General features: G+C 33.0%; 1 protein-coding gene across 1 annotated transcript; it reads left to right on the top strand.

Annotated features, from left to right (window-relative positions):
* Positions 1 to 1,114: 1,114 nt before the first annotated feature.
* On the top strand, positions 1,115 to 2,286 carry LOC141347456 (putative claudin-24). Its single transcript, XM_073852476.1, has one exon. The coding sequence runs from the start codon at positions 1,257 to 1,259 to the stop codon at positions 1,920 to 1,922; it is 666 nt and encodes a 221-aa protein (XP_073708577.1). The 5' UTR covers positions 1,115 to 1,256; the 3' UTR covers positions 1,923 to 2,286.
* The last annotated feature ends 9,702 nt before the right edge of the window (positions 2,287 to 11,988 follow it).

Below are 11,988 nucleotides of genomic sequence, written 5' to 3'. Positions count from 1 at the left end.
ATGGGAAAACTAAACTAAAATAAATAAAGTAAACTAAAATAAAATAAAACTAAATAAAAACTAAACTAAACTAAAATAATAAAAATGAGGCAGACAACTTTTTTCCCTTAAATTGATGACAATATAAAATAAAATAAAATAATAAAAAATAAGGCAGACAACTTTCCCCCCATAAATTGATATATGTGATATATATATATATATATATATATATATATATATATATATATATATATATATATATATATATATATATATATAAAGACAGAAAACATAGGAAATAAAAATAAAGTTAAATTAAATTAAATTAAATAAAAAAATTATAAAAATAAGGCAGACAACATTTTCCCTTAAATGGATAAATCTATGAGAAAGAAAACATGGAAAATTAAATAAGATCATATAAAATAAAATAATAGCATAAAAATAAGGCAGACAACTTTTTCCCTTAAATTGATGAAAATCAATAATATAAAAGATAAAATAAAAATATAAAAAATATAAAAATATACAGAGACAATAATATATAATATATATATATACCAGACACCTTTTTCCCTTAAATTGATGAAAAAAAAAAAAAAAACAATGCAAGAGTTGTCGGCAGGCATCAAAGATCCCCATGTAGGTACACATCGCATATTTGGCGTGATCTCCTTTGCGTCAGAGAATAGACTGGCAGGCAATTAGCAAAGCTTATCTCACCCATTCGTTCCTTAGAGAGAAAAAAAAACTTTAGAAACAGTTAAAATGTTCCTTTCACTTTTCCCTATGGCAACCCCTACGGCAAAAGTGCTGTTGCTGATAGCAGGGAAACCAAATGAAAAGATACAAACAAACTATAATGACGTAGTAAATTCCAAATAGTTTGTCCCTTGAAAATGACAACAATCATGATTTTAATGGCATCCTGTCTACAGTTTAATGGCATCCTGTGTGGCCTTTGGTCTCCTCCTGGTAGACCAGGGTCTGAATAAAAAACATCTCTCTCTCTCTTGCTCTCTTTCTCTCACTAAAAAGGATCCTAGAGGGCAGGGCCTAAAGTTTGAGTGCCCATGTGCACATTTCCTCTACCTCTTATGCTCAGATGATAAGTGCCTCTTACTGAAGACCGACGGACTGTGAAGAACCTGCAGCAGAACTCTACAGTATCTGGATCCAAGGTGCTACTTCGGTTCTTCTCGCTTATTCTTGAGGTGCCAGCCAAACCTGAGGGCTGTCAGACCCCAAAAAGGACCAGGTAGTCAGAGGTAACCATGACCAACCCATGCATGGTGGTTCTGGAACTGCTCGGAATGCTGCTCGGGACAGGGGGCTGGTTTTGTACGCTGGCGGCCACCATTATGCCTCAATGGTTGTCACTTTCTACTGAACTATTGAGCATGGAGAGCTACGAACAAGGGCTTTGGGAGGCTTGCGTGGTCCAGGAGGTCGCTGGCACAGAGTGTCGCCCCTATGAAACCATCCTAGGCCTCGAACCGAAGATCATGCTGGCCCGTGTTCTGATATGTATTTCGGATGCCACATGTCTCCTCGGACTTCTCCTCGCCATCCCTGCCATGAGTCAGATCAATTGCTGTAAGACTGAGGAGGGACAGAAGACCAAGCGAGGTTTGAAGATCACGGCTGGTGTGTTTTTATGCATCGCTGGATTGTTTGTGCTCTTTCCCATCTCCTATATTGCTCACGATATTGTTATGAAGTTCTTTGATGAGACCGTGCCTCACGGAGTGCCACGTTCAGAGTTTGGGGACGCGCTGTTCATCGGATGGGCTGCAGGACTTCTTGACATTGTGGCAGCCACGCTGTTATTTGCCTCTTGCTCTTATTCCAGAGACAGTGAACCACATCTGGTGTATCACCATCAAAGGCAGGAGATCAGAACTATCGACGGTGCGAGAAAACGTACTGAGTACGTTTGAGGTACTTTTGAGGTGAAATGCCTATTAATGTTGATGGAACAGGAAAAAAAAACTTTTTTTCCTTTGGAAAACATTTATACTTACATTCTGTGTATGCATAAATGAAACCCTTGAAACAGGTAAAGCATTATTATGATGCATTTATCCTTTAATATCTGAGTAGTCTGATTATTTGTATTATCAGTAATGTTTTGAAATTGAAAAATTGCCAATATGTTTTCAATTGCTTTGATAGCGATGTAGTAATTGAAAAAGTGACAATAATGTTTTTTCTTGACTTCTTTTGTGGAATTTTGATCACAAATATTGCCTTAATGTGCATATTATATACATAATATACAAATTATATATACACGCTAGTACAGAAAAGCATAAAGATAAGATTTTGGTCTTTGTGTGTGCGTGTGCATTTGTACACTGAACATTCAGTACTCAGTGCCATCTGCAAAGGCAATACAGTGCTTCTCAGTAGGAAGGATGTGTCCTAGTAAGGCTGCATATCCCGGCTGGCACGTCATCAAGCCACTGATGATTTTGGAGAGGAATGCATTATGTTTTCTTGTAATTGTTTTGTTGTAAATGAAGCATGTAAAGCTAAACTGTGCATAATGAGAACCACTGGAAGATCACAGATAGTTGCATGTGCTGCATGATTAGAATGTCAGATTTGTAATATGAAGTATTCTTCGAATTGTAATTTAAATAGTATTTTTGTGCAGTGACCGTCACACAGAAAACTCAGAAGGAATGGACGAGGAAGGACGCATCCTCACTAGGATGCAGCTTTCCGTTTGAGAAGCACCCATTGTTTGGAGATCATTGTTTGTAAACAGCACCAAAAAATCAACTTGTACTAATCCAGAATACTGTCATTTTTTTAGTACAAAAAAATAAAAAAATAAAAGATACTTATTTACACGTATTTTATATAATATTATGCACTATATGGGGCAGTGATTATCAGGGTTTAAGCATTTTAAGACATTTAAGCACATATAAAAAAAGACATATTATTTAGCAAGCCTGTAACCACCTAAAGCCATAATCAGTTCATTTAAAAGAAGCATTTTTGACCAATCCTGGTAATTTACCACAGAAATATGTTTCTTAATGTTTATGACTGTTATAGCGCCAGTTTGATCTCCCTCAAACTTTGCATGCTTGTTTAGAATCACCTGTTGCATGTGCTTAAGAGGTTTTGTGAAGTTTTGAGTTTTCATGTAAACTGTAAAATGTTTTCACCAGTTTCAACTTAAAAACTTAAGTTTAGCAGCTGCCTTAAGACTGTAAGTTAAATCAACTTAAGTCATTTAAACTCACAAGTTATATCAACTCATTTTTAATGTAATAAGTTAAAATGACTTGTAGTTTTAAGCTGATTTAACTTAAAAACTTAAGGCAGCTGCTCAACTTAAGTTTTTAAGTTGAATCTGGTGAAAACTTTTTACAGTGTAGCCTTTATAGGCTTTTGAGTATATTTGGACAGGCCCGTTTTGTAAACGTCCCTCTTATAGCTTCCCAAAGGGTAAATTTAAACTTTTTTTTTTAAATGATTGACCTTGTCCAGAGAATTGTACTGCAGTGTTTTTTTCCAGACTAGACTAGCTCCAAACCAGACTAGTTTGCAAATGTAGGTTTTTCACATCTTCTCAATCATTTAATGAATGGTTTGATTAACTGCAGTGGTTCTAGAGGCAAATGTTCAGAATGAGGAGGTCTATTGTATAATATGGATAAAATGTGTATGTGTGAAGAACATGCAATACACAATCATTTATGCTCATGAAAATGTGATATTGCCCCCGAGTGGCCGATTTCTTTCAAATTTCTCACAGACCTTTTGAGCTGTGAGTCAAACAGTTTCATTCCATTCTGCCTCCATTAACCTTGTCTAACAGATGCTCAAAGTTCATGGCATATGACGGCCATGTTTTCTGAGATACAAAACTTTGGACCAAGACTGTGTGCAACGATTTTCACATCGATAAGACAAATGGTTGTGTAATTATGGCCATTTTTATGGTTTTCCCTCTTACAGTGTCACCAAGTGGCTAGGATCTGACATTTTTTTCTTATGACCTCAGATTAAGATCTTACATATACATTGTGATATTGTCAAATATATTTCATTCTGTTCAAAAGTTATAGCCATTTTAGTAAAGGCAGCCCTGCCTCTTTCAAACGTTTTGGCGTCCCTTTGCAATGGATCAAACTTATTTTGATCATTATTTATGTTCACTCTCCAGAGAATCTTTTTGCATTGGTTTGATTCTGATTGGGTGAAAAACCTAGGACTAATTTGCAAAAGTAGTTTTTTTTTTTTTTTTTTTTTTTAAAGGCAAAATATTTGGATCCAAATACTTTGCCCAGGCTGATGGACAAATCTGAGGCATGTGTTTTGTCCGGCGTAAGCCAAGGATTCCAACAACACAAGACACTTGAGCCTGCGATGAAAAGTATCTCATAAGGAGTTATGAGTGATTTCGTACTTTTGATCACTGTAGCGCCCACGTCAGGCCGATTGGGGCGAACATTGGTGACATTGTAGAAGGTGGGACTGCTACCATCCCTCCAAGTTTCAAGTCTCTACAACTTACGGTTTGGTCTTCCCGATCAGTTTTACGTGGAGATTGCTGATCCTTGGCCATTCTAACAATTACATGGGCCAAAAAAAATGCCCCACGGTCTTTCATAGCTCACATTTTTTAAATTAAAATAAAAATGTTTAATTGTTAAAAAATCAGTTTTATTGATTTTTTATTTTATTTTCCTAAAAAATGTTTCAAACAAGAGTACAAAAAGGATAAATCAAAGAAAATTAGATTTGGTTTTCTGGTGCTTAGTCAAGGGAGCTAATGGCAGTATAAATGCCTGCTTGAGTGTAATTGTCTCTGATGGTCTGCCTATCAGAATAGAGACTAAGCTGTGTTTAATGAAGGCTCTAATGAGCAGTGTGTTCTCTGAGGAATGCCAAACAGTGTCGCCTCCTCCTCTCCATCATTACTTTGATTTGACCAGGTTAGAAGGAGACAGGGGGCTCCTTTCCACCCGAATACTGCAACAGGTACAGCCCCATCCTACATCTCTACATGAAAATGATCCTGTAAAGAAATATTCCACTCAAAAAGTATGTCATTAATTTCTCACCCTCACATCGTTACAAACCTGTAAGACCTTAGTTTATCTTCTGAACACAAATTAAGATCATTTTGATAAAATCTCAGAGCCCTCTGATCTTGCATAGACAGCAACGCAACAACCCCATTCAAGGCCCAGAAAGGTAGTTAGGACATTGATAAATAGGTGGTTCAATCGTAATGTTATGAAGATAATTTTTGTGCTCAAAGAAAACTAAAATTTCTTCTCTTCCGTGTCAGTCTTCGATCCATTCTGATGTAAAACCTGGATGTGCTGTGCCCTGTTTACACTCTTAAAAATAAAGGTGCTTTAAAATGTTCTTCACAGTGATGCCATAAAAGAACCATTTTTAGTTCCACAAAGAACCATCTCTTTCTCACCTTTTTATAATCTAAAGGACCTTCTTTTGTCACAAAGAATCTTTTGTGCAACAGAAAGGTTCTTCAGATGTTAGAGGTTCTTTATGGAACCATTTAGACAAAAAGGTTCTACTATGGCATCGTGAAGCACCTTTATTTTTAAGAGTGAAAGAAAGATGGACATTTTATTTCAGAACACTGGCTCCTGTATCACAACAGAAGAGAAGAAATTGTTGAATAAAGTCGTTATTTTAGTTTCTTTGTGCACAAAAATATTCTTGTGCATAACCACTGCATGGTGCATAACCACTGATGTCACATGGACTATTTTATCAATGTTCTTACTACCTTTCTGAGCCTTGAATGTGTCAGTTGCAATACTGTCTATGCAGGATCAGAAAGCCTTTGGATTTAATCCAAAATATCTTAATTTGTCTTTTGAAGATAAAGGTCTTACAGGTTTGGAACGACATTAGAGTGAGTAATTAATGACAGAATTTTCATTTTTGGATAAAATATCCCTTTAACATGGGAAAAGGTAGATGAATCCAAGCACAGAAAATGTACACCATGTACATTTCTTCAGGCATGATAGAAATATGGTATATGGACAAAATGTTTTCTTAGACTTGAAGGCGCCACATAGATTGTGCCCTGAACTTCCTGCGATGGATATTGATAGTGAAAATGAAAAAGGGCGGTATGTTTAGACTTAGATGTTTAGCTATTAACACTCATTTCCAGCTTCTGGTTGGGAGGGGAATGTACCCTGTGCTCTCAGAAAGGGGAAATGGTGCGTCTTCGACTCATTAGGAACAATGTCCTAATGCAGCTCACTGCAAACAATCAGGAGTGAAAGAAGCTGATAAACGCTCACATGAAACTAAATGGTAAACATACAAGATAAACACCATTCACAAACACTGGATTTGGTCATATATTTGTAAATTATGTGGTTTCATAACTTTCCTTTTAATATCTTTTTCCTTAGAGAACAATAAGTAAAATAAATACAAATATGCTTGCTGGAAATCACTGGAAATGCTACTTATTTTATGTAACGTCTGAGTATTTTAGTAAAAAGAAACCATGAAACTCATGAAATAAATGCAGGGATACTGGTCTATCTATCTATCAACCTATCAATCTATCAATCTATCAATCTATCTATCTATCTATCTATCTATCTATCTATCTATTTAGAAATAGTTCAAAGTTAAGAGAATAGTTGAACATAAGCTCACAAAATACTGTTCAAATTGTTACTGCCTCGAGTTGTTATTCTGGAATAAATGTAGAAAAGTCAAAATTACGAGAAGGTTTCTCTATATAACGTTAAGTCATTATTACTAGAAAGTTTCCTATTATTACGAAATTTTTTCATTATTACGAGAAACTAAGTCATTATTACAAGAGTTTCATATTATTATGAGAAAGTTTCTTATTATTATGAGAAACAGTCATTATTACGAGAAAGTTTTCATTATTACGAGAATGTTTTTTATTACGATAAAGTTTCTCATTATTACGATAAAGTTTCTTATTACAAGAAGGTTTCACATTATTACGAGAAATAAATTATAGGTGTCATAGAATGGAAAACTCATTATTACAAGAAAGTTTCTTATTACGATAAAGTTTCTCATTATTTCAAGAAAGTTTCTTATTACGATAAAGTTTCTCATTATTACAAGAAAGTTTCTTATTTCGATAAAGTTTCTCATTATTACAAGAAATTAAGTCATTATTACGACAAAGTTTCTCATTATTACGAGAAAGTTTCTCATTATTATGAGAAAGTTTCTTATTAAGATCAAGTTTCTCATTATTACGAGAAAGTTTCTTATTACGATAAAGTTTCTCATCATTACGAGAAATTAAGTCATTATTTCGAGAAAGTTTCTCATTATTACGAGATACTAAGTCATTATTACGAGAAAGTTTCTTATTACGATAGTTTCTCATTATTACGAGAAAGTTTCTTTTTACGATAAAGTTCCTCATCATTACGAGAAATTAAGTCATTATTACGAGAAAGTTTCTCATTATTACGAGATACTAAGTCATTATTACGAGAAAGTTTCTCATTATTACGAGATACTAAGTCATTATTACGAGAAAGTTTCTCATTATTACGAGATACTAAGTCATTATTACGAGAAAGTTTCTCATTATTACGAGATACTAAGTCATTATTACGAGAAAGTTTCTTATTACGATAAAGTTTCTCATTATTACGAGAAAGTTTCTTTTTACGATAAAGTTCCTCATCATTACGAGAAATTAAGTCATTATTACGAGAAAGTTTCTCATCATTACGAGAAATTAAGTCATTATTACGAGAAAGTTTCTCATTATTACGAAATACTAAGTCATTATTACGAGAAAGTTTCTTATTACGATAAAGTTTCTCATTATTACGAGAATGTTTCTTTTTACGATAAAGTTCCTCATCATTACGAGAAATTAAGTCATTATTACGAGAAAGTTTCTCATTATTATGAGATACTAAGTCATTATTACGAGAAAGTTTCTTATTACGATAAAGTTTCTCATTATTACGAGAAAGTTTCTTATTACGAGAAAGTTTCTTATTACGATAAAGTTTCTCATTATTATGAGAAAGTTTCTTATTACGATAAAGTTTCTCATTATTATGAGAAAGTTTCTTATTACGATAAAGTTCCTCATCATTACGAGAAATTAAGTCATTATTATGAGAAATTAAGTCATTATTACGAGAAAGTTTCTCATTATTACGACAAAGTTTCTTTTTACGATAAAGTTCCTCATCATTACTAGAAATTAAGTCATTATTATGAGAAATTAAGTCATTATTACGAGAAAGTTTCTTATTACGATAAAGTTTCTCATTATTATGAGAAAGTTTCATATTACGATAAAGTTTCTCATTATTAGGAGAAAGTTTCTTTTTACGATAAAGTTCCTCATCATTACGAGAAATTAAGTCATAATTACGAGAAATTAAGTCAATATTATGAGAAAGTTTGTCATTATTACGAGATACTAAGTCATTATTATGAGAAGTTTCTTATTACGAGAAAGTTTCTTTTTACGATAGTTTCTCATCATTACGAGAAATTAAGTCATTATTAAGAGAAATTACGTCATTATTACGTGAAAGTTTCTTATTACGATAAAGTTTCACATTATTATGAGAATGTTTCTTATTATTACAAGAAAGTTTCTCATTATTACGAGAAATTAAGTCATTATTATGAGAAATTAAGTCATTATTACGAGAAAGTTTCTCATTATTATAAGATGTTAAGTCATTATAACAAGATACTAAGTCATTATTGCAAATAAATTTCTCATTATAACGAGATATATTTTTTTTCAGGATATTATTACTTTTTAACTCATTATTACAAGAAACTATGAGCACAAGCTTAGACAACCTTCTTCATGCAAGCATATATATGTATGAACACTCCCTGAATCTGACAAAAAAAAAAAAAACTGTGGAGCAGGTTTAGTATACAGACTTGTAATGAATGTCCTCAAGTAAAATTATACCATCAAGTCCTTAATTATTGGTGTTACTCATTGGAGTTGATACCCTTTACTTAGTTGCTTTGCTATGCAAAAGGGCAGAACCAAACAGCAGAGGGTAAGATGACCTCTGTGTAGATGAGATACAAGCTGCAGCTCAAGGCCAGCGGAGATACTTAAAAAAAATAACAAGATAGTTTATAAATGCCAGTGGTTTCTCACAGGTGAAAATCTGACGCCAAAAAACACTGTGCACCAGCAGTGCTGATCACGCAACACACCCAGCAGTGTGATCACATGCACACCCAGCAAATGATCACACAACACACCCTGCGGTACACACCCACAATACACCAAAACTACATAACAGTTTAGCACAGTTTAGAAACGGTACCAATTATTTGAAAAGAATGACCTATAAAATTAAAACGAATGAATACAAGTGCATAATTATTTGAAGTAAAACTATTTTTTCATAGCCCATTTAATTTATTGTATAATCTAATGCATATGCAATTTTGTCTGAAATAGTGGAAATTTGCCATTTATACTAATTGAGACTCGAAATATGTTAAGGTTAAGAGGTTAAGACTGACGCAATTGAGGCCCACAAGCAAAATGACTACATTCATAATCAGTTTATAAACCATTAAGCAGTTAAACTTTAATTCAAAACACTAAAAATCCAAAGGGATAATATACTACCTTTGGTCCTCATATACACTACCGTTCAAAAGTTTGGGGTCAGTAAGACTTGTAATAGTCTTTAAAGAAGTATCTTATGCTCATCAAGGCTGCATTTATTTGATTAAGAATACAGGAAAAAAACAGTAATATTAAAACAGTAATATGCTGATTTATTATTAGAATGATCAATGTTGGATAATATCAACAGCAAATATTTTTTTTTTCAGGATTCTTTCATGAATAACAAGTTTTAAAAGTACAGTGTTTATTCAAAATATAATTTTTTTATAACAATGTAAATTATTTATTATTAACTTTCAATAAACTTTTAATTACTAACTTAATACATCCTTGGTGAATAAAAGTATTCATTTCTTAAAAAAAAAAATAAAAAAAAAAATGTACTGACCCCAAACTTTTGAACGGTGGTGTATCTTCCATGCAAAAAGTGAGATTTCATAATTAATGCAACTATAGTTATTCTACAACAAAGAACTGATAAACTATTTTATCTCTCATGATTATGCTGAACTCTGATACTGTTGAAAGAACTCTGATATTGTTCATTGCCCTTCACCTTTGTTTTCACTTTCTTATCACAGCATGTATGATAATATGAGCAGTCTCATGTCGCACTTCTCATATGCTGCATGAACAGACTGGGGTTTTCAATAAAGAAACTCTATTGTTTTGATATCACTCTTCCATCCTTTTGAGGCACTGAGACTGTTGTAAAGGAGGTTTCATACTGAGCTCCATAAAAGCTTGTTTAATTCCACCAACATCACGCCCCGCTCTTGGTCACATGCAAGCAGAAATGTGTTTGTGCTATAGCTGCCGTTCTCTAAGACAATGCGATCATCTCAGTAAGCGGTCTTGGCTCTTCTCTGTCAGGATGTTTCTTTCACCTCTCTCAGAACAATACATGTCAAATCGCCAATGGCCATGGGAGTCCATCCTGGCAGACAAATTCTCCAGTCGCAATTCTTATGAGCCTTAACACCTCTTCTTTTGTATACGTTTTTGAGTGTTTTATATAGATCTTTCTAAAGGGACTTTGATGGACTAACCAACACAGAAAACAAAAGCACCTTTAATTGGCAAGAAATGATTTCCCTTTGTCAGAGGGATTAGGTGGTTTTATAACAGAAGAAAATCACGTAATATTCAGTGGGATTTGTCAAAATTAATGTTCAATTTTAACAAGATTAAATGTTGGCATGTAACAAACTCAAAGCCCACGGGGGGTGTTGAAAAACACAGTAATAAGGGCAAGTATCAAGCTGTGAAATAACAGTAAAGTTCATTCCACTCATGGCAGGGGTTATTTCCTCTGAAATCACCTTGTCCCCGCTCAAAGATCCACTCTTACTCAGCTAAATCATATCTTAAATCAAATGCAAGATATTTTGAGCTTACAGCTTTTAGTGGCAGACAAATAATAGTACTGACAAGTATAGATAGACGTTGAATCTTATCAACAACAGAAAACAGTTCATATAGCACTAGTCAATTTTTAATGATCACTTTTACTGTAAAATAAAAATTATATTAATTAGAATAATACCTTTACAACCTTTTAAGGATCATGTGACACTGAAAACCAGAGTAATAGCTGCTGAAAATTCAGCTTTACCATTACAGGAATAAATTAAACCCTGTGTATAGACTACCAGTCAAAAGTTTTTAAATGTTTTTTAAGGAAGTTCACCAAGACTGTATTTATTTGATCTAAAGTACAGCCAAAAAACAGTAAAATTTGGAAATATTTTTACTATTTAAAATAACTGTTTTCTATTTGAATATATTTTAAAATGTTATTTATTCCTGTGATTTAAAAGCTGAATTTTTTAGCATCATTACTCCAGTCACACGGTCCTTCAGAAATCATTCTAATATTCTGATTTGCTGCTCAAAAAACATTAATTAATATTATTATTTTGAAAGCAGCTGAGTAGAATTTTTTCAGGTTTCTTTGATGAATAGAAAGATCAGAAGAACAGCATTTATCTGAAATAGAAATCCTTTGTAACGTTATAAATGTCACAAGGAATAAATTACATTTTAAAATATATTCAAATAGAAATTAGTTCCAAAAAACATTAAAAATGTTTTTGACTGGCAGTATATATATATATATATATATATATATATATATATATATACACTTTTATTACCGTTTATCACTTTTTTTAGAATATTTTTTCACACGTGACAGTAAAGACTTACACAAATATTGTATTTCAAATAAATTCTGTTCTATTTATTAAAGGATTTTAAAAACCAGAGTAATCGATGCTGAAAATTCAGCTTATATATAGACACATACATGCATTACAAACATTTAGGTGAGTATACTCTTAAAG

This window comes from Garra rufa, chromosome 12 (assembly GCF_049309525.1).
Source record: "Garra rufa chromosome 12, GarRuf1.0, whole genome shotgun sequence".
In the NCBI taxonomy this organism is placed as follows: domain Eukaryota; kingdom Metazoa; phylum Chordata; class Actinopteri; order Cypriniformes; family Cyprinidae; genus Garra; species Garra rufa.
Note: the sequence above shows the minus strand (reverse complement) of the source record. Positions and strands in the feature narration are given on the sequence as shown.

Excerpts from the sequence above, each read along its gene's own strand:
- LOC141347456 (XM_073852476.1), top strand. The coding sequence starts at position 1,257 with ATGACCAACCCATGCATGGTGGTTCTGGAACTGCTCGGAATGCTGCTC.